Source organism: Natator depressus, chromosome 12 (genome assembly GCF_965152275.1).
Source record: "Natator depressus isolate rNatDep1 chromosome 12, rNatDep2.hap1, whole genome shotgun sequence".
NCBI classification, from domain to species: Eukaryota; Metazoa; Chordata; order Testudines; family Cheloniidae; genus Natator; species Natator depressus.
This window is the reverse complement of record NC_134245.1, coordinates 11,955,598-11,979,011: the sequence shown is the minus strand read 5'-3', so window position 1 is coordinate 11,979,011 and position 23,414 is coordinate 11,955,598. Positions and strand designations below refer to the sequence as shown.

The 23,414-nt window shown below is 40.3% G+C and overlaps 1 protein-coding gene across 1 annotated transcript in view; it reads left to right on the top strand.

The window, feature by feature from the left end:
• Window positions 1-23,002, top strand: part of SLC6A2 (solute carrier family 6 member 2) — a 105,755-nt gene extending 82,753 nt beyond the window's left edge. The window contains exons 12-15 of the mRNA XM_074968594.1: window positions 4,618-4,718; window positions 13,857-14,024; window positions 19,787-19,858; window positions 21,477-23,002. Coding sequence (XP_074824695.1) covers window positions 4,618-4,718; window positions 13,857-14,024; window positions 19,787-19,858; window positions 21,477-21,500 — 365 coding nt within the window. The 3' untranslated portion in view covers window positions 21,501-23,002. The remainder of the gene's footprint in view (window positions 1-4,617; window positions 4,719-13,856; window positions 14,025-19,786; window positions 19,859-21,476) is intronic.
• Window positions 23,003-23,414: the final 412 nt, after the last annotated feature.

Sequence of the window (23,414 nt, the reverse complement as noted above, 5' to 3'; positions counted from 1 at the left end):
ATGTTCTTCATATTGACAGTGATGGAGCAGAGCTGTACTGCTATAATGAAACTGCAAAGTGGGGGATGTGGGGAACAGGGTGCCTTTATTTGCAGAGTTGCAAGTCATATATCCCATGATCGAAAAGACTTTAGTTACAAAATGCTATGCTGGAGGGAAAGAATTAGTTAAATGTGGTTACTGAAGCGAAGTTATGCAAGTCAACTGGTTCCATTTGAATTGTTCCCTAAGAATAGGCATTAGTACTGTGGTGACACCTTTCATCTCTCGTAAACAAGTTCCTATGAGAAAAAGCCTTCAAACTTGTGGCTCTTTGGCCATTAGTTTTGGGATGAAAAACAAACCTGCAAGCTGCAACATCCTTCTCCAGTGTATTAATACTTGGAAGTTCAGTACATCTACATGAGCGTGTGACACCGGTCAAAGAGAAGTGTTGAGCACTGAAGCCAAGAGCCATTTTTTCTCTTGGAGATTTCTCTAATTACTTTATTTGTGTTGTCTCTAGGCTTACAAGCAAGGAATCTTTTTTTATTTATGTGTTTATTTTATGGTGGTTCTGACCAGGAAATTTTTTCCAAGCTATCACAGCAGTAGTGGTCATGTAATTATAAACTGATGTGGGAAAATAGTCTTGGCACAGATTAAACTTTTGCAAAGCGATATGTCCTATTGGGAAATGCTACCAGGAGAAATTCAATTCAAGGATTTCAGCAACAGATACAAAGCTGGAGGTTGTGGGAGGGGGGAGAAATTTGCATTCTAACCTTATGGAAGGTGGACATTTTACAATTATTTTGCATAACAAATTAAAACTGCCAGTTAATACATAAATTTCTGTTCTAATAAAATACTATGGGTGGAATGTAAGTATTTCCAGTCAGGAATGAAGTTCAAGAAAGATCCAATGAATATGAGTTAGCATGATTTTTATAATTTTTTCTTCCGTATACTGAGCTTTCTACAATTAGACATGTCTTTATCAGTTTGAGACTAGTTGCAATACATTTTACATGGGACTACCCCTGTAGACTCTCAGAACCTTCAGCTACTGCAGACTACGGTAGCCTACTGGAGACTTTCACAGGAAGGACCTCGTGCCTACCCACTGGCTCCCAACTTGTTCAGGGGTGAAATATGGTTTAGAAGCCCTATGGAGCTCTATAGGGTTTAAGTCCTGCCTACTTGAAAAAAACCACATCCTTTTCCTCATGCATTGCCACAGAATATGATATGTGCGGAGGTACTCACGCTAACAGACCTCGAGTTAAATGAGCTGTGGCTGGAGATAGGATGTTTCCTACGAGAGGTTCTCATCTCTGGAACAAATGTCCATCTTTGGTCCCATGGAGCCTGACACCCTTCATTTAAAGAAAATGCTACAAAAATGTTTATTTTCTCAGGCTTCTGAGAAAGGGACAAGTAAAGGATGGTGTCAGTGAGGTAAAGGATGGGTGCTTGCCCAGGTAGGTTGGGTGGCTCCAGAAGTTTTTATTTTTATGTCTTCCACTGCTGCTTATGTCTATATATCAAATATATATACATGAGAATTTAGGTGTATCATCTAAAAGGAAATACATGAAAATAATCACATTTCATCATTGGCTTTTTGTTCCTGGTGAGATATGGGCCTGATTCTCCTCTCACACCAGTTTCATGCTGGCACTAATTGGCAACCATGATGCTATTTCAACAGAGATTCCAAAGACTGAGTCACAATGGAAGCTGAACTATATTCTGATCTTGAAATCCTAGCCCAAATAACACTTTTTGATGGGTGCCTTAGAAAGACCTTAAGTGGACAGGCCCAGGAGCTTCCTCCAGTTCACTGATAGGACAGTAGGAAGAAACTTGTACTGCCACTGCGTATACTGTGTCTGGTCACACAGAGGGTTCTAGCTTTTAGAGCTGTAAACATGACACCTCTCACACGTACTACACACACACACAGAAGAAGAAGAAGAAGAAGAAGAAACAACAAATAAGGTATTGAGAACCTTAGCTATCTGATGGTTTAGAGGAACACCTAAGTGCTTAAATGATAGTTTGGTTAATTTGAGAGAGACTGTCTGCTACTCTTCTCTCCTCTCTAGCCAATGTCAGTTGCATATAAGTCTGTTCTGCTTCTCATTTGCATGCATGTCTCTTTCCACAGAGCATAGTAACAACCATTGGATGTAGCTAACTTTCAGCTACAGTTTTTAAGTAGTGTTTGGTTATATAAGGTTTGGCTCACAACGAAAGTAATAGGCTCATGTAATTGCAACTGCTAATACGAATTTATAAATGCTGATCAAGCGATCCAGGTGAGTCTGCCATGTTTATAAACACATGTTCTATGTCATTCATTTAACACAGCAAGTTTGATTACAATTATTTAGAGTCTGATGTTGCAGTCTCATCAAGCAAACCCTCTGTCCCCGGCTGCCCAATGATTTCAACAATCAAAACTCCCAACCTTTTCCTATAATTGCTGCTTTTGACTTTTTTACACATGTGAACACGTCATTTATTTTCTAAGGTATCTTCTCTGTCAGCAGTGTTAAATTAGGAGATATTGACAACGTGTACCGAGATAATAGTTTTAGAAAAAATATTTGGTATTATTGAGTAGTTTCCTGCAATGCTTTGGGAAATCTAAACCAGGGCATTGTAGCCTTGTTGTTATGTCATTATACTCATTAATAACCTGGAAAAGGGGTGAACAGTGAAGTTTGCAGATGCTACAAAATTATTCAAGCTATTTAAGTTCAAAGCAGACAGCGAAGCATTACACAAGGATCTCACAAAACTGGGTGACTGGGTAACAAAAGGGAAGATGAAATTCAACATTGATATGTGCAAAATAATGCACAGTGGAGAAAATAATCCCAACTATACATATGCAATGATGGGCTCTAAATTAGCTGCTATCACCCAGGAAAGAGATCTTGGGATCACTGTGGATAATTATAGGAAAATGTCAGCTCAATGGGCAGCAGCAGTCAAAAAGGCTAACGGTATATTAGGAGCTAGTAGGAAATAGAAAATAAGTCAGAAAATATCATAATGCCACTATATAACTCTATGATGTGTCCCCACTTTGAATATTATGGACAGTTCTGGTTGCCCCATCTCAAAAAATGTACAGTGGAATTGGAAAAGGTTCAGAGAAGGGCAACAAAGATTATCAAGGGTATGGAAAGGCTTCGGTTTTTCGCCTTCCTCTGTAGCATGGGACACGGGTCACTTGCTGGAGGATTCTCTGCACCTTGAAGTCTTTAAACCACGATTTGAGGACTTCAATAGCTCAGACATAGGTGAGAGGTTTATTGCAGGAGTGGCTGGGTGAGATTCTGCGGCCTGCGTTGTGCAGGAGGTCAGACTAGATGATCATAATGGTCCCTTCTGACCTTAGTATCTATGAGTCTATCTATGAGTTTAGGGCTGGGCAGCTTAGAAAAGAGATGACCAAGGAGGGATATGATAGAGGTCTAAAATCATGAGTGGTGTGAATAGAGAAGTGTTATTTACCCTTTCTCACAATACAACAACCAGGGGTCACCTGATAAAATTAATAGGCAGCAGGTTTCATACAAACAAGAGGAAGTACTTTTTCATATAATGCACAACTAAGCTGTGGAACTCATTGCCATGGAATGTTGTGATGGCCAAAAGTATAACTGGTTTAAAAAAAGAACTGGACAAATTCATAGGTGATAGGTCCAGCAATGGCTATTAGCCGAGTTATGAAGGAAACACCACCAGGCTTGGGGAAACCCTAAACTAGAGCCCTGCATGGGGCTAGTCCTTAATCCTGCTCCCACTCACACTTGCTATTATGGCAGTGGGTCCTGTGCAACTGCAGGTCTCTACACTTGTCCCGTGTAGATCTCTACCCTAAACCTCTATCAGAAGCTGGAAGTGGAAGACAGGAGTGGATCACTCCATAATTGCCATGGTCTGTACAATCCTCCGGAAGCTCTAGCATGGAGACAGGATATTGGGCAAGATGGACCACGGTGTGACCCAGTATGGTGGGTCATATTCTTATTCTAAACTGAAAGATAAGCAGCTAGGCAGATTCTAGAGAAGGTTACTGAAAGATGAAATGGCATGCATTACAAAGGGAATGTGTATTTCTTCACACTGCGCTGAAAAACTGGTAGCTCCTCTGAAGACTTACAAATATGTGGATTTACTTTACAGTCAGTGCCTTCTTTGTTTGTGGGTTTTTTTACATGACTATGAGTGAGTTGTGTAATTTGACTACAAGTACAATAGCCCACAGGCATAATAAAAAAAGCATCTGTATTCATTTTGCCACTTTAATGTTTGAAATGCATTGTGGCTTAACTGAAAATGAAGCTCAACATGTCTTTCTCAGCAGTCATGTGATTTACAGTTAGAATATCATGTGAATGGGCAATTAGGGAGAAACCCTGGTCCCTTTGAACTCCATTGCAAAATTCCTGTTAGCTAAAATGGGGTCCTTCATCCTTACGCAATTTCTGGTTCGGAAGTAACTCATGTATATTTTTCTGAGACTACAAATAACAAATTTGTTTGGTTTTTTGCCACCGTCTAATCATTTTTGCCAACTTGAAGTCTGTGTGTCTTCTGTTTGTGCTTAACTTGCAGGTGTGGACAGATTCAGTGAAGACATCCAACAAATGATGGGCTTCAAACCGGGCCTCTACTGGCGACTGTGTTGGAAATTTGTTAGCCCTGCTTTTTTATTGGTAAGGGGTGATTTATTTATTTATTTTGTCCTGGAAAGAACACTATGAGGATGCTTCCTACCAGCTTATTCATACTAAAAGCAAGATATTAAGCAAATTCATAACATTACTCATCAGGGCCTACGCTACATGTTTTGTTGCCCAGGGCAGTTTTGATTTCCAGTGCTCTCCAAACAGCTGAGCAGAACAAAACAAATACTCTGCCCACCCAATTTGGATGCAGACACACATCCTGGATGTTAATTTGGCACCCTCAGAACCAGGTGTCCAGAGCAACTGCCCTGATTACTGGACCCTAAGGCTGGCTCTGTTACTCGCTGTTATCCCCAGTGTTGTCAGCCAGAATAGCAGAAGCCATTTTGACTCGTTTTCACATTTGGAGAGGCTACATTTTGGGTGAAATTTGTCAGACAGGGGAAAAAATGGGTAGTGGTCAAGACCACCTAATGCAGTTCTCCAAACTGGAGATAGTGGCTCTGCTTGGTAACCCACCAAACCCTCTGATGGTGGGAATGCTCTCCCTATCCCAAGACAGTGTGTGTGTGTGTGTGTGTGTGTGTGTGTGTGTGTGTGTTGAAAGAAGGAGCAGTACAGTCCTCAAATTCTTTTGTGCAGAAAGTGAACACCAGGTAGGAGGTAGAGGTTAACTGTATGGGATTTAAAGGCCATTTGGCCTAGAAGGGTCCTCAACAGGTTCAACTAAACATTTTAATCTTTTGAGGTTTCTCCATCATCAGATCTGTGTGTATATCTATTGGCTCTATTGAAGTTGGCTTGGAGAACTAGTGTGTGTGTGTGGTGGTAAGTGTTTATATTAATGCTGAGGTTTACACATTTCTCATTTTATTCTCCTCTGATCACTGTACAGACTATAAGGCTGATGAATGCTTGGTGTCTTGTTGGGTTATAGGTCAAGTTTATGTTCTGTCTTACCAAAAACAGTCGTTATGCCCCCAGCTTCAAATTCACTTCCCTCATTTCAGTTGCCATGAATTCCATTTTAAAGGCACACCCCTCTTGGACTGACTTCCTTCTTGGGAACATGAATGGAAGGGGGAGGGAAGGAAGAGAAATCTAAAGTGTCAGGACCTGTCCTTCTAAAGAGAACTCCACTGGAGATGAAGTAAAGGCATAGACTACCCAGCTACCTGCATTATCTGACACAGAATATCAGCCCATGGCTGTATTGCAGGCAGATCATCCTCTTGTACAGTACAACTAAAGTTCCTGGTTGTTCAAGTCCTCAACTCCTTGGTCCTCTAGAGTCAGAAATTCTACTGCAACAGGATATGGGCTCCTACCTGTTCCCACTTATTTACAGGTTAATGCAAGCAAGCATGTATACATAAATGAGTTTCAGTTTGTGATTCAAAAAGTGACCAAGCTGTAGTAACCTGCCAAATCACTTTTGACCAGTGTCTTTCAAGGCTACCCCACACCAAGCATGGGGATCTCAATACTTATATTTAAGAATCCTTGTCCCTCAGAATCCAGACAGCATAAAAGAGATTCAGGCTGTGTGTAAACTACAAATTACTGTGGTATACTTTGTCACTCAGGGGTGTGAATAATCCACACCCCTGAGCGACATAAGTTATACCAACCTAAGTGCCTGCGTAGACAGCACTATGTCAGCAGGAGAGCTACCACCTCTCATGGAGGCAGGAGTTATTAAGCCGTGGGAAAGCTCTTCACCGATCGGCTTAGAGCGTCTTCACCGGAAGTGCTAGACCTGCGCAGCTGCATTGGTGCAGCTGTGCTGCTGCCAATGATGTGGTGTAGACATAGCCTCAGTTTCCCCTTGTCAGGGGTTTTTATCCCCTCTACTCCAGAGTCCAAAACTGGTGGGTGGAGTTCATGCATAGGTCTCTCCTTCCTGGAGGGAGTTAGGAATGCAGTCAACACAGCCTCTGTCCTTTGATGCTACACAATGCCTCATTTGCCTTCAGTGGGCCATCTGATTGTATTCAGGATGAGCACTTTCCCTTAATTAAAGCTTCTTTTCCTGTTCGGTGAGTTACACAATTACAGAGGTTTACAATGCAAACACTCAATATAACTTTATACCACGGGCTATAGAGGTTATAAGTGAGGATCAGTAATGCAGCGTCCTACAAGCATTATATAAAGTCTAACACTAAACACATTCTTATCAACTTAACATCTAATATCTATTCTGATGATGCTAACACACAGGTAAGCAAGGCTGGTTTCCAACTATGCATTTGTTAGTGTTCAGTGAGGTCTGGGGCCTTGGCATGTGCTGCACTTGGTCTGCCTTCATCACACCATGGTACATTTCCTCCTCCTTTTGACCAGTTGTGCCTCTGGAAGCCTGTTTGATATGAGGGTAAGAGTATCCATGGGGGCTTTTCCCCCTTCCTGTCTCCTCTCTGTAAGCCCAAGATGGTAGTTGTCCTAATACTTTTGTACAAAATTTTGAATATGTAAAATGACAGCTTCAAATTTGTAAGTGTTAAATGCAAACCGATCTGTATTATGTTTTGGGCATTTGCAGTTTCAGAGAAGTTCAATTCTGAGGACCTAAAAACTACACAAAATGATTAGTGAAAACCAGAGAGAGAAACTTCATAGAAGAAATGTCACCAGTTTTGTCCAATTTTGATAAAACCATTAGCTGAGATAATACTTTGTACATATTATGCATCACTTTCCATCCAAAGATCTCAATATTCTTTACACATAACTATATAAGGCTCCCACAACACCCTTGACACAAGTACATATTATCTTTGTTATCCGGATAGAGACATGGAGGCAGAGAGTGTTTATATCACATCCCCTGGATCTCAGAGAATGTCTGTGATAAAGCCGGGAAGAGAACCAAAATCTCCTGACTCCCATTCCCTGATTTTTAACCACAATATCTTTCATTTAAAGGTGAAATTGCTACTCTTAATCAGTCTGATTGAAACTAACGTTACCAAAGAGGTCAGAGATGTTACCAAAACAAAACAAAAAAAAGCTAACGCTAACTATACCCAGTTACTGGATATTAAAGAAAATCCTGCATGTACTGTCTGGAAGGAATTATATGATTACAGATGGAAACTGAATCCAATCTACTTTGTGTATTCTGAATCCTCTGCCCATCACTGGCTGTGGTTCTGTGCTTCCACTTCAAGGATAAATATGTCTCATTATGACTTCACTGATGCCCAGCAGATGTCAAACATATTGGTTTAAAAAATAACCAAAAGAACAACCTTTTCCTCCCCACAAAGAAATCTATAGGGTAATCAGGTACATGATTCCAGATGTTGCCAGTTATACAGAATTGCAGATTGCCCTCCATAAGGAACCAAACATAGGAATTGCCATACCGGATCAAACCAGGGTCCATCTAGCATCTAGTCCAATATTCTCTTTCTAACCACAGTCAATATCAGATGCCTCAATGGAAGATGTAAAATCCCTGAAATACAATTTTGCAATAACTTGTCCAAGGGGAGAAATGTTTTTCTCATAGCTATTGGGGCTTCGGTGTTTATCTTTTGATGAGTAACACCCCTGATTATAACTGAGTTTAGCTTTTGATAGGCAAATGCTTGGTGCAAAATGTGAAACATAACTGGTAAAAGCAGTATCCAATATGTTTCCTATTGATACTTCATTGATGAAGTTCAAAAGTGTAATACACACAGTGCAAAGGGAAACTATTTAATGATTATACCACTGAAACTGTCATGTTTGTAACATTCAGAGCAAAATGTACAAATGCTGTCTTCCAATCGACTTAATCTCAACACAAATAACATGCTGCCAATTCAGGGCCAGCCCCAAAATGTAAAATAAATAACTCAACATGGAGTGGTGATGTTTATACCTAACGTTTTAGGCAAATCAAAATATTTGGGGGAAGGAAGGGGTTATTCAGTTCTAAATTTCACTCAGCCATCAGTAAACAAATGTGTGTCAACTAAGCACATAACTTCTTGAGGCGTTACCATTTATGTATGTGCTTTGTTTTTGAATAGTAAAATCACAACAATATGCACAAGACTGTGACTACATATAAAATTTTTACAACTATTTGTTATATATGTACTATAGAACATAATTCAGTTATTAGTGTATTTTTTATTTGGAGGGTATGAAGATCACAAATGTGGACTAATGTATTAGAATATGGAGGGTGCAATTACTCCAAATGGTTAGCTGTGTGACATAGAGAGGAAAGAGACACATTAAATATAGCTTGTAAGCCTTCCGACGTGTATTAAGGAAAATAAACAGATGTTTCATTACATTTGAGGATTTTTTCTCCCTGAAATGTGAAGGTAGCATTTGGTAGTTTTATGTAAAGGTTAGAGTCGAAACTAAAGACTGCAGTTTTATATTGGGTATTTATACATTCACTCCAGTTTATTTGTAGATCAAAAGGTCATGGTGAATATATGGAGATTTTGACATCACTGTGACCTAGGATATTTTCCGTTGCATTAAAGTTTATGCTTTCAATTTCAAATTTAAAGCAGTAGTGATCTGCCAAATAGCTACATCAAATCTGGATCCGATACTGTCTCAAAGTTCAAAATTAGCTATCAAACAGTTAATGACACAAGACATTCTTATCAAGACTTATTTATGATGGGATACACAGATACATTTTTAAAAAGGAAAACATTTTAATAGCATACCTAGCATCTGATAGCATCCAATTAGTAATGAGCCAACGAAGCATACACTGAAGTCAGTCAGTCGTACTTTATATTAATGTTCCATTTGTAGGTGTTCTATAGAAGGTTAATAAATTATCAAAAGATGTTATAAATATGTTACAGACATGAAGACTGTGTGTTGAAGATAATTATAACCACATCAGTAGAAGGTATATAGAGATGGTTATAAATCATTATTATATAAACAACCTGTTGACCTGTTAAACTCTAACAATTGATTAACCATTTAATAAACCCTTTAGCAGCCCTCTAAATGCTAGTTATAAATATAAACTTAGTATCAGTTGTGACCCTCAGGGATAGATCCTGCAACCAAATCCACACAAATGTTTGGATTCAGATCCCAATCTACAATAGTTTGAATGAAAATGCTGGATCTGGCTTTCTTGTGTACCACACTCCCTCCAACCCAACTTTTGAGAATGGAAAGCCAAGTTCTGGATTCAATTTTACAGCATGAACCTAGCTCTAGGGAAGTAAATGAAAGATGTTCTTATGATGTTTTCCTGGCTACCAGGCTTCATGTCAATTTGGGTATTTGGGATATAACCTCAGCTCTATTTTCAATCACACAATTGCTCACAGATGTCTGTGTGTAGGATGTGGGATGCATCATAATGGACACTGTCTCTCCAAATAAGCTCATTCTGATATAAATATGTTACCAATTGTTCTCTCAATTACTTGGTGATGAACTGCATGGTGAGGGTTAGATAACTACCCACTTCAGTGGAGGCAGGAGATAATTGGAAAGCGAATTAAAAAAGAATTGCTAATCTCTCTAAAGTATATGTTTTAATGTCTACTGTAAACATGAAAATATGCACCTTTCTGGATCAGTGGATGCTGCATCCTCTAGCCATGCATACAGTCCTAGAAGACTTCCAGAATTAAGGTCCAATATTGTCAATCATTGACTGAGTGTAACTACTATATATAGATACTTTCTAATACCTGTGGGGAGGTTACACCATTTTAGAGAACATTGAGTAGCTTGATTCTAATAGTCTGGTTTTTTTCAGGTGTCTTAAAAGGTTATATGGACACTGTAAACATGATTTATTAGGGGAAAAACATAGTCCATACAATTTTTTAATCTATATTTTGTATCCATTATAAATTGTGAAAATAAAGCAATGGAAATGCTTTTTTCTTTCTTTTTTTTTGTTTTAAACCAGAGGGAAAATCTGAATTGAAAAGATGTAGCAGAATTAGAGGGGGCTCAGAGACAATGAGAAAAGAGTGGGATTGTTTAATTTACAGGATATTAATAAGAGGAGGCATAAATTATACAGTATAATGAATGGCACAGAGAAGGTTGATCAAGGACTTCTGTTAGCCATCTCTTATAATGAAAGAATAAGATGACAAATACAAAGCTGATTAAGGAAATAGTTTTTAACACAACTTACCCTGTGGAACTCATTGCCACATGAGATCAACAAGGCTAAGAACTTTGCAGGATTCAAAAAACAATTGGTCAAAAAAGGATACCAAAAATAATGAGTTAGAATAGTTACATGTTTAATTTGAAAATAATTTTGGAAGGGATTAAACCTGCATGCTTCACAACATAAACCGGCCTCTAACAAATGGTTTTTAAGAGAAAATTTTACCTGGGGGAAGGTTATCCCATAATTGCCTAGTGTAGAGGTTATTCACTTTCCTCAAAAGCATCTGGTATTGACCACTGTCCAGGATAATGGATTAGAAAGCTCCCTGTTCTAATTTAGTATAGCAATTCCTATGTTCCTAAATATAAACGGGTATTTCCATAGGATACTAGACCAAACATTTATCTTAGGAGTTTTAGATATCCACATATCTATCTTCGCATTAGGAAGTGTCTTGTTGAAGCATTATGCCCACATTTCTCACAGCTATTGAATGCCAGCCAAAAAAAAAAAAAAAAAAAATCACGAGATGAACCAACATTTGTGAGTAGATAGCATTGCTGGCATTCTTGCTGATTTGAAAAAGCTATCTCAGTAGCTTTTGACGTTCGAGACCTGGTCTACACTAGAAAATTACTTTGGCTTAACTACGTTGTGTAGGGGTGTGAAAAATCCACAACCCTGAATGGCATAGTTAAACCGACCTAAGTCCCCATGTAGACAGCATTAAGGTGACGGAAGAATTCTTCTGTTGACCTAGCTACCAACTCTTGGGGAGTTGGATTTCCTATGCTGATGGGAGAACCCCTCCCGTCAGCATAGGTAGTGTCTACACTGAAGTGCTTCTGTAGCCCTTCAAGTGTAGAGAAGCCCCCAGTCTCTGGACATTTTAATCTGAAGTGGTTGCCCGGCCCAAGGTGGAATAGCCCAGGGGACAAAAAGAAATTAACAATGTACTTTGCACATTGATATGATATACACATACTGATAGTCATCCAATCTATCTTCTGACAAATACAACATTTAAAGATATTTCTGGTGACTGATTCTATTAGTATTGTACTACAATATCTCTAACAAAACTTAAACATATTATACTGAATCAATAAGTGATTCAAAATGTTTCTAGCCTGCATTGTACTACAAATCTAACTTCTTTCAATAGGACACACAATCCAAGGAAGATACATTTTGATGGGCATAAGAGTGGCTGAGTTTTCCAATTTTCAGTAGCTCATGTTCAACATGGAGCAGCACCTAGAAGAAAAAAAATACCCTCAAGTATCTTATTTGTTTAAGTGGGATAGAAGGTGCTGCTGTACATTGAGAGAGTGGGACATCTGGCTGAGCTGTCCCAAAAATCTTTAGTCAGAAGAGCTTTTTTACCCACCAAGGCTTTTTTCCTTGAGCATGCAAGCAATGGTTTTCCTGACCCACAAATATTTTCAAAAACTGTCCCACTCCATATCCGCATCAGGATGAAACTAGAAACCTTTCCATTTTTGTCACAAAATAAAACCAACACACACAGAGTCCAATCTGAGTCTAGTCAATAATACCAAATAGCCTGGTGGTGAGAGCACTCACACACATGATGTGGGAGGCTCAAGTTCCTGCTCTGCCTGGTTTGGAGCAGAGACTTGAATCTGGGGTCCCACATCCATGCTGTAACCACTGGGCTAATGGCTATTCTGGGGACAGGTGGACACACACACACTTGAGAAACCTTTCTAATGATATGAACTGAACATGGCACACAGTAAATGGATTAAAAACTGGCTAACTGATAGGTCTCACAATGTAATTGTAAATGGGGAACTACTGAGTGGTTGTGTTTCCAGTGGGTTCCCACAGGGATTAGCTCTTGGCCCAGCGTTGATTAACATTTTTATCAATGTCCGGTCAGAAAATATAAAATCATCACAGATAAAGTTTGCAGATGACACAAAAAATGGGGGAAGTGGTAAATAATGAAGAGGACAGGTCACTGAGTCAGAGGGATCTGGATTACTTGGTAAACTGGGTGAAAACAAACAATATGCATTTTAATATGAGTAAAGGTATACATCTAGAAATAAAGAACGTAGGTCATACTTATAGCATAGAGGATTCTATCCAAAAAAGATTTGTGGCTCATGGTGTACGAGAGCTCCCAATGCAACACTGTGACCAAAAGAGCTAATGCAATCCTTGGATGAACAAACAGAGGAATCTCAAGTAGGAGCAGAAAGGTTATTTACCTCTATATTTGACAGTGGTGCAACTACTGCTGGAATAGCATGCCCAGTTCTGATGCCCACAATTTTAAGAAAGATGTTGATAAATTAGAGAGGGTTCGGAGAAGAGCCACAGGAATGATGAGGAAACTTGCCTTATACTGATAGACTAAAAGAGCTTAATCTATTTATCTTAACAAAGAGAAGCTTAAGGGGTGACTTGATTACAGTCTGTAAGTATCTATGAGGGGAACAAATATTTAATAACAGGCTCTTCAGTCTAGCAGAGAAAGGTATATTGGGACAGTTCCATCCTTATGAAGCATTACTAGAACCCCTGGGGAAAAGGACAAAGAGGGATCTTGAGGAGTCCTCAGGGACCCTTTGAAAATCTCGGCCTGTAGTCCTGTCCTGGACCCAGGACTTCAGCCTTAAGAACTTCCCCATCTCTAACTCTAGTTTAAACTACAGAATAACAAGTCAGCCTCCCCATCTGCTTCAGAAGTAGGGGAGGAAATCCCCCTTCCACAGCAGTATGTCATCTGCCGGTGATATTCACTAGTACACAGGGCAGCTACAAATAGGCTGGCTGGAATTCTGGGATTTTTCTGACCATTAATATCATTCGTGAGTGCCCTAAATGGTTCCACACTGTCATCTAAAAGGGACACATTGTAAATAGGCTGAAGGTAGGGCCTATTGCACGGGTCTAAGTATCCCCTTTGCACTGGGCATCCTGCCTGATCTAACAGATGAGGCTTGTTTTCCACTTGGAGTTTTTCCAAAGGACTAAAATTGTGGTGCTTTCTATTTTTCCTTCCTTAGTTTGTGGTGATAGTCAGTATTATAAACTTCAAACCTCTGACCTATGATGACTATACCTTCCCTTTCTGGGCAAATCGCATTGGCTGGGGAATAGCATTGTCTTCAATGATCCTTGTGCCTGCCTACATTATCTATAAATTTCTGAACGTGCGTGGGACCTTTAAAGAAGTAAGTGGAGTGCTAATAAAATGTCATGAAATGTTATGATGAAATGAATGTACTGGATTTGAGCTAACAGTTTGCTTCTCTAGCTCCCTAGACACATTCCTCGTTATGTGACCTTTCAGATCCAGCTTTCTAACTGGTTGGAATTACAAGCTGGATTTAATACACCCTATTCCAGTTTCTAGACAGAAATTAGTCTGCCAGAATGCCCCATTATAGTTCATAAAAGCATATTTTTTTTGATTTATGCACATTTTGAAGTTGAATTAATAGATTTTTCTCAACTGTAGCAACATATATAAATGCATGCCTTCAAATACAGCATCCAGAATAAAGAGTGGACCCATTCCAGTAGCTTTCCCTAGCCATCAATTTGGCCCATGATTCTCAACAGGAGTGCTGTGCATCTCTGAAAATCTGGGCACTTCATGAGGTGATTAAAAGAGATTAGGCCTTTCATCTGAAAATATGGTTCCAAATGTTTATTGTTGATATAGTTGATATTACAAAAAAGTTGGAGGGTGGGTCTTATAGATGGAGCTGGTGACATCATCTGTTTTGAAGGTTGCTTGACACTTCCCATTAATAGACCCTGTTTTCAGTTGCTTATAATGTTTTCATGCTGGGTGCCTACCTCAGGCTGAATAATCTTGGAAAACTTCAGCCAAAATAGAGGAGCCATTACCAAAAATGAAGTTGTGAAAAATACATTCTATTTCCCTTATTAAAAAATTCTGGGGGAAATTTGAATCGCCCAAGAGCCCCCATGCTTTGGAGCAGGGACTTGGAATTTGGCAGGGGGTAGACTTTGTGTCAGGAATGTGCCTTTGGCTATCGCTATGAAAATCTGCTGAAATGCGCAAGTGATAAGCTTTGAAAAATTGTCCTTCACATGTGCTTAGTAAAGACTTCTGAAGGCTTGTCTACACAGAGTTATTGAGGGGCAGCTATTCAGGAATAGCAATTAAGCTTTAATATCTTTATCCAAATTAACTTTCAAGTAGACAAGTTGTTAGATTTTTGCAGCTAGATTCCCCAAAGATTCAGTCCACATTGGGATGCTCCAACCTGGGATTGAGCATATTGTTCCCTGCAATTGCAGTTCTGGGCTCCTGCAGGCTCTGCCAGGCACCTGAACTGAAAGCAGGGAGACCATCTCTCCTGGACTCTCAATGACCCCCCCATGCTGGGCCCAGGCAGCTGCCTGATTTGAATGCAGGGGGGCGAGAGTAGGACCTGTGAAAGAGGAAAGGGGAGTAGATTGGGAAAAGGACAAGAGGGTAGTGCAAGACTGAGGAGGGGTACGGAAGGGAAACTGGGAATGGGAGTTAGCTTGGGATGGAGATTGGGAGTGGCTAGGGAGGGAAATGGGGAGATACCAGAGCCAGTAGGTGAGTAAAGAGTGGACAATGAGTGGGGGCTGGGGGACACTGAGATTGGATGAGGAGCCTGGGAGGCAGATTGGAATAGATTATGTGGGGATTGGAAACATAGAATCATAGACTATCAGGATTGGAAGGGACCTCAGGAGGTCATCTAGTCCAACCCCCTGCTCAAAGCAAAACCAATCCCCAACTAAATCATCCCAGCGAGGGCTCTGTCAAGCCTGACCTTAAAAACCTCTCAGGAAGGAGATTCCACCACTTACCTAGGTAACCCATTCCAGTGCTTCACCACCCTCCTAGTGAAAAAGTTTTTCCTAATATCCGACCTAAAACCTCCCCCAATAGAAAGGCTCACGCCCCCCTTTGCAGCAGGTTTGTCTGGGATTTGAACCCCGGGCCCTTTCACACCCAAAGCAAGAATCATACCCTAGACCAAGGAGCCATTGCCTAATGTTGGCAAGTGTGTGTTTGGGGTAGCACTGGGAATTACTGGGCAAGGGGATTGGTATGGAGAGTCCAGAGGGGTGAGACTAGGATTTGCTGGGCAATGAGATTGAGACTGAGATGAGGAGACAGGGGCAGGTTGGAGGGGATGGGACAAAAGGAATTCAAGCTTTGGGGGAAATGCGCAGAAGAGGCTGTGCCCACTAGACAAACTCCCCTCTGCAGCCTTGAACGGAACCCAAGATTCCCATGTCTCACCATTCCTTTGCTGTCAGTAAATGTCTGCGAAACCCACTGGCAAATTGTCTCATCCCCCTCCAGTGTTGTTCAACAAAGAGGATGACAAGCTACTACTGCTATCAGTTACTCCATTAGTTCAAGTAGCAGAGGTCTGTGTGTGGGTCTAAATGTTCCAACCCTGTTGATGTACCTTGTAGGTGTAAATATATCACATCATATGATGGATGTTGGTTTTTGTTTTATAGGTATTTTTAGGACCTATATCGTTTTATGTTATAGGAAATTACAGGCAAACTACATTAAAAGAATATCAGAGTTGCAAAGTCAAGCATTCAGAAGTTAGAAAATGCCAGAATTAAGATTGCCTTTGAAATCCTAATTTGGCCCTCTTTCAGGGCTGGATTAACTCTCCTGTGGGCCCGGGGCTATTAGATTTTGTGGGGCCCCTGTGGGTTTGGAGTGGGCTCAGGGCTGGGGCAGGGGATTGGGGTGCAGGACGGGGTGCAGCCCCAGATGGGGGGGTGGGCTCTGGGGTAAGGACAGGGGGTTGGGGTGCAGGAGGGGGTGTGGGTTGCAGGCTCCAGCTGGGAGGTGCTTACCTCGGGCAGCTCCTGGTTGGCAGCGCAACAGGGCTAAGGCAGGATCCCTGCCAGCCCTGGTGCTACTCTGCTCTGCCCCGCTAGGTGGCCAACATATCCAGCCCCTACACAGAGGGGCCAGGCCACTCTACACAGGGCACTCTGCCCCTGCCCACAGGCGCCACCCTCGCAGCTCCCATTGGCTGCGGTACCCGGCCAATTGGAGCTGTGGAACCGGCACTGGGGACGGGGGCAGCATGCAGAGATTCACTGAATGCCCTTTGCCTAGGGGTTGCAGGGGGCTCGAGGACCTGTGTCCAGCCCACAGTACAGAGATTTGCCATGGGCTGGATGAAAAGAAGCAGTGGGCCACATCCTTAGCCCGAGGCCCTGGGCTGCAGCCCCTAAAGCCACTGCATTAATCCGGCCCTGTCCTCTTTTGCACATGCATTACAGTCTTAAATCACATGATCACATATTTTTTCCACGTGACCCCTGCCTCATTAACTTCCCAGGATGGACCTGTTCTGGAGAGGATATCTGTAGGGCCCTTGTTACATTTGTTACAGAAGTTGAAAGGTGTGTAGGGGACAGCGCTGAATGGGAATTTTTTGATGAAAGCTGGGATGTGGGACATGCATGTTGTTGGTCTGCCTGATTTGGAGTAGGGACTTGACCTCGGTCTTCCACATCACAGGTGAGTATCCTAGACCCCTTAAAATCTTGGCTATTCTGGGGTGGGGAGGATCTCTCCCTCTCTCTCTCACACACACACACACGTTTTTGTGAAAGTTCCCTGTGTTGTTTGGATATAGAATAAAAATATCGTAATGATGAGCACCACAGAAAAGCCCACGTGGAAATTAATAGTTCTATCTTCAGAGCAGGGTTTGACTCGCATGCAGTAAATAAGGCATGAGGCAACACACTGAACAATGAGGAGAAAACAGGATATTGAATAGCTGCTCATGAATTGAGCACCATCCGTCCTGTGCACTGACTGAGGCAGGCATCCTGTGGCAAACTAGTATGTGGTCATGTAAGGAAAGAGTATCAAATGCATACACAGAAAGGGGCTGAAGAAAGGTTCCATAGGTAACCCTAATTCTGACCTAATTTCCTAACTTCTGAGTGCTTGACTTTGCTACCTTAAAAATGTTCTTTTAACATACTGTTATTGTGTGTAATGTTAATCTAATGTGTTATTGTTCTGCTTAAGAGGAACCTGGTTTCTATGGTGAAAAAATACATCTAATTATTTTTTGTTACAATTTCACTGCTCTGTACTTGCCTCAAATTACCATTTCAAAATGACACAAGTTTAAGATTCACTGATCATATTAATTTTCTCATCACTGTCACTGGAAATTCTTATCCATGCTTCAAAGGAATCCACAAATAGGGCTTAGAAAGTAAAGCCACCTTTAGATCTGTTTTCAGCCCTTTAAAAATACCAAACGTACTCCGAAGACATTGAAATGTAATGTCGATTGTTTTATCTTCCTTATAGTCCAGTATTTTAAAACTCAGGCAAGCACAGTTTGAATCCCATCTGGTTTATTGCAAACAGTCGGATTCCAATCATAGTATCTGTCCATAATCTGAAAAGATGCCTCTTGGTTTGTCAAAATTCAGACTGCCACGAAGAAGCATTTTATGGTTTCTTAGAAACAATTGATGATAGCCAACGATTGCAACAGTTTTTCCTTTTTTCTCCCCAGCACATGACATGAACACTTCATATTTTTCCCGTGTTTTGCATGCGGATGGTCTATTGACCTCAGCAGAAGATCTGTGTGTAGAACAAGTGCAGAAAATGCACTGTGGGTCTGATGCAAAGTCTGCTGATGCCAATGGAAAGGTGCCAATTGACTTCAAAAGGTTTTGGATCAGGCCCTTTAGTTCAGGTAGAATTTAATTCTCTTTTAAATTGTTGTGCAAATAGAGTTGTCAGGTAGCCAGGCATATTATTATATAGTTCAATCTTTTATTTCTGAGCTTCAAATTCAAATAGTCTCCTAATATGTTAGGACAAGAGAAAGGTAAGAGATACAATGTCCTAGGCTCAACTGTGAGCCTTCTTGCATGCATGGGGGAGTAAGAAGGAGTAGGATCCTTCTTATACCACTGTGCAGGCTACCTACAGTACAAGCATAGAGAAGACAGCGAGCACTGCTGGTCGGCTATTCCTTCTCCTGCTCAGATGGATGAGGGTGGGCAGGGCGCAGATGAAGATTTGACTCCACCCCCCAACACACCAGGTTAATTAGCAGAACCAGTGCAAACAAGGAGCCAGGAACCTGGCTGAGGCCCTCTGAGTTACAATCTGATTCCTGCACTGCCTTTTACTCCTGTTGGTTTGTAGGGTTACAATCCTGTGCAATAAGTGTTCTGCAAAACCTTTGGCTTTCATTTCACTGGGGTTTGTGCAAACCCTTTATTTTGTTCAGTTCTCTTGGGTTTGCAAATCCCTTTCAAGCGACACACAAAACCTCACTCTAGCCCACTGAGTTTCACGTGCTTGCACAATCTGATGACACAAAACTATAGGACAAGCTCAGGTTTGCTCACAAACAAACCTTAGCAATACCCAAAACTAAAAGGGCTGCAATAGAGGGAACCTACAATAGTGCATGCTCCTGGAGGCATGCACAATGCCCATAGAAGTGCATACCAGAGCAACATTTGTGAGTGCTCCCAAATGACACTGCAACCTAGGCTTTGTGGATAATATGGAGGGGTACCCTTCCATGCACCTTTCTTCACCTGTTTGCATTGTTACTAGCCTCCAGCAATCCTTGCATTCAGGGAGTTCAAGGGCTGTGATGCCGAGTAGCTCCTGGGACCCTTTTCCCATGCTGGCGGGGACCAGCTAAAATTTAGCATAAACATTCTGCTGTTGCTGTAGGATTAGGACTACCATCAAGAAGCTTATAAATTTATAATACACTTTGGTCTCTCAATGATTAGGTCCTCTCTGGGCTCAATGATATGAAAAATTAAGTCACTGATTTGTGTAAAACTCACACTATCTCCCTGTAAACCCAGGGATAGCATCCCCTATCTGCAGATCTAACATGGCTAACTTTCTTTCCTGTGTGCCTCCACTCTTGTTTAGAGACTAGCTTACTGCATCACACCTGAGAACGAACACCATCTTGTGGCACAAGGGAACGTGAGGCAGTTTAAGGTGTGTATTCCTTTTCCCTACCTCCCTGCCCGCTCCCTTATCCTTTGCACCCTTAGCAAGCTTGATTGGCAAATGAAAGTGGGTTTGTTTCCTTTCTGCCTTTTTGCCAGTATGTTGCTTTATGGGTGGGAAAATGCCATGGGCATTGGCCTTGTAGGACTTTTGGTACCTATCTTTTACCATTTTAACAATATGACCCTATAGAGTCCATGAGGTTATCGCACAGCAGATCTAGTTCCAAGCATTTTTGTTCATATGTGATCATGGTGAGATCTCATCAAAGGACATCTTGGCAAGGATCGATCCCAGACTATCGTGCAGTTTTTTAAAAATAAAGTATTATGAGATGCTTCTTCCCTCACAGAAGTTATTTCATAGGGATCTGAAATAATTGATGGTTTCTACCTCTAACTCCAAATATGTGCCACCAGTCATGACAAAGAGACAAGCAAATATCCTGTGACAAGAACTCACTTACAAAATGGTCATGCTGAGATAACCCGATATTGAGATGTAATAGGTTTCCCCCATATGCTTACAGGTTGAATGTGTTCCTTGTTTTGCATGGATGGTCTTCAAGCAACCATGTCAAATATGCCTTCGACTTAGCAAATAAAATGAGACTGTTGAAAAATGCTTTCCTACAAGTGAGAAAGGATACAAATAGCCCATTCTGCACTGTTATCAACATTCATACTGTATCGTTTTTTGCCTTCATGGTTAAAAGTAACTCAGAATTATGTACAATAGCTCAAAACTTGCATTGCTGATTCAGACGTTGGTCATGAAAAATAATGTGAAAATTTGGCTCTTTGTATTTAGTTGGAAACAAAAGCAAGACATTGAATAGGCAAAACCCTCGCTATATATGAAGGAGAATTCTTTCTATATATTTTAGAGGGATATAGTATAGATAGCTTCCCTTCTATTTTAATGCCTCAGATGTAAGTGATTATGGCTCAAGTTTTCAAATGTGTGTGTTTCCATCTTTTCGCTGTAATTACTGCTCATGAACATGCAGACATGGGTTATACGCACACATTTCTGCACCACTCTGAACACGTGAACCCAAATACATAACGGTAGAACATCTCTTTTCAGCAGTTTTGGATTTAAATTATGGAGGTTGGGAAAATATACAAAAAGTAGAAAGGCATAATTTGAAAAAAGCAGGAGCGAGGCTCTGCCAGTGGAGTTCTTGGATGCTGTGTCAATCACTGAAGCCTGTGTATTGACTTAAGTTACTGTTTCCAAATAGCCAGCATCAGTAGCAGAAAACCATCATGATTGTTGGACGTTAATCTCGTTTAAGCATCTTAACAAAACATTAAGCAGTGTGCCTATCTTATGATGCAGCTAGTATCTTAGTTAGGGGTTTCCCTAATGTCCAATTGTTGTGCATTTTAAAACTGTCAGATTATTAAATGATCGCTGTATCAGATAAACTGGTTGTTAATAGAAACTGGGATTCCTTTTGAAAATAATACTGGTAGTAAATTTTTCCTGCTTTTCTGTAATTCAAGATTTGTCATCTCCTTTAATTCATACTTACTCTCATCACTATCATTTAAATCAATAATATATTATCAAATAAATAATGGCTTCTGTTTCCTTTCAGCTTCAACACTGGCTATCAATATGACAACTGACAGGTTGAGGAAAAAGCCAATACATTAAACTAAACTGGGAATAAACGAAAAGTCAAGTTCAAAGCTCTCTTGATTGTGCTTGGACCAGGCTGGCTCAGAGCTCATCTACTGAGGGAAGACAGCTTCTGCTCTCTGTTTTCAATGCCTCCTTTCTATTACTTGGTTTCAAATGAACTTACAGACTGGTTTTCCATTTCCTTATATCTTTCAGTGCCATAAAATCCGTAAGTGACCAAATTTGTGAGCTTTGATAGAGATAGAAGTGGAGGAGGGAGCAGAAAATTCAGCATTAATTAAAGAAACTCTTGTCTTGGAGAAATAAATAAAAAACATAATTCCTTTAAAAATTCCTGCCACCTCATTGTTTAGAGACCAGCTATATACACAGAGATGGATGCATCTCAATTATGAGACAAGAGTGACTTTAAGTGCACATTCATGTCATTTGCTTTCTTTCAATACTATCCTTTGGGATATAATTTTGCATCCTTCTGAAGTGAAGACTCAGTGCTTCATTTTCAGTGGTTTGTTATTAGTCTCTTCTCTTGGTGAAGAAGGTTGTCTTTGCTGTATATGTCTGTGCCATTTTCTGTGCAGTTGAACTATACACACCGAAAAGTCACAGGGATGGAATTAAATTCCTATTGTTGTGGCTATTGAGTACAGAAAGTAGTTTAACAATACGCTGTACTTAACAATGCAAACATATTCCTTTTTGTCAGCTATTAAAATGGCTTTATCTATCACATGATCCATATTCTACAGATGTTGAGTTAAGCACCAAAAATATTTACAAGTAGTCAGATTTTCCTTCTACATTCTGTTATATTGTGTGACAAAGAATGTACAGTATATATAAATATATAGGAACAGAGACAATGATTTTTAGAATAAGCCACTCTATCCAGTGGCACCAAAATATCAAATGTTGGCTTTGTGCAAGTGCACTATTATTATAAATGTCCTCTAGGTTCAACTGCCAGAGCATTTTAAGAGTTGCGTACAACATCTTGGATGGAGGGGTCTTCTAGGCATAATTCAATTATCTAGGCCTACTCCCTCCCTTGTGTATTTCAAGCAGCTTTATGCCAGCTAGAAAATACAGAGCAATCTTAGTGTGATTGGGTGCTGTTCTGTATGGTCACTGTTTTAAAGTCATATCTTCCCAGTGATCACTAGGTTGCAGTAACTGTGAATTACTTACTACAAGAACTATTCTAAATTTTAGAGACAGCAGGTTCTCAGTTGAATCTAGTCTGGAGTTAGAGCCTTAATGCTGAATTTCTTTGCCTTTATATGTTCAATTCAGTTTCTTAATGTTTTTTTAAATATATGTAGTGTTTCCTATTTTAATGGTTATTTATATTTTTTTTAATTCTTAATTTTTTATAATACCATCCTGGAAGTCTGAAAATAAAAGTTTTCCCTATTGATTTTGTCCTTCTCCATTTAACAACCATTGACTTCCTTCCAACCCCCAATGTTTCTAATAGAATTGAAATATATCTACTTCTCTTTTTTACTTTATCCTTTATGCCCAAGGCGTGATTGAAAAGCCAGAAATATTTAACAGTTCTTAAAAATAGCTTCTCTTCTATTTTCAGTGTCTAAGTGACAGAATATTGTCATTGTCTTGTTTTTTTCTTCTTCAAAACACAGTGTTTTAAACCCAAAGGGCATTGTCAGCTTTTTACCCAGGCTAATGGACAGTAACCTGGTAGGACAGCTATTGTAATTTATATACAAAAATCAAGGAGTTTAAAATGTTAAAATTAAAGTACTGTAATTACCTAAGAGTCCAAACAACATCTTCTATAAAGAGGAAAAGAAGTTTAGGATTCTTTTTTAAATGGTCATTATATAGTCACTCTAATCAACGTTGCTGCTTAAAATTATGCTGGGGACCT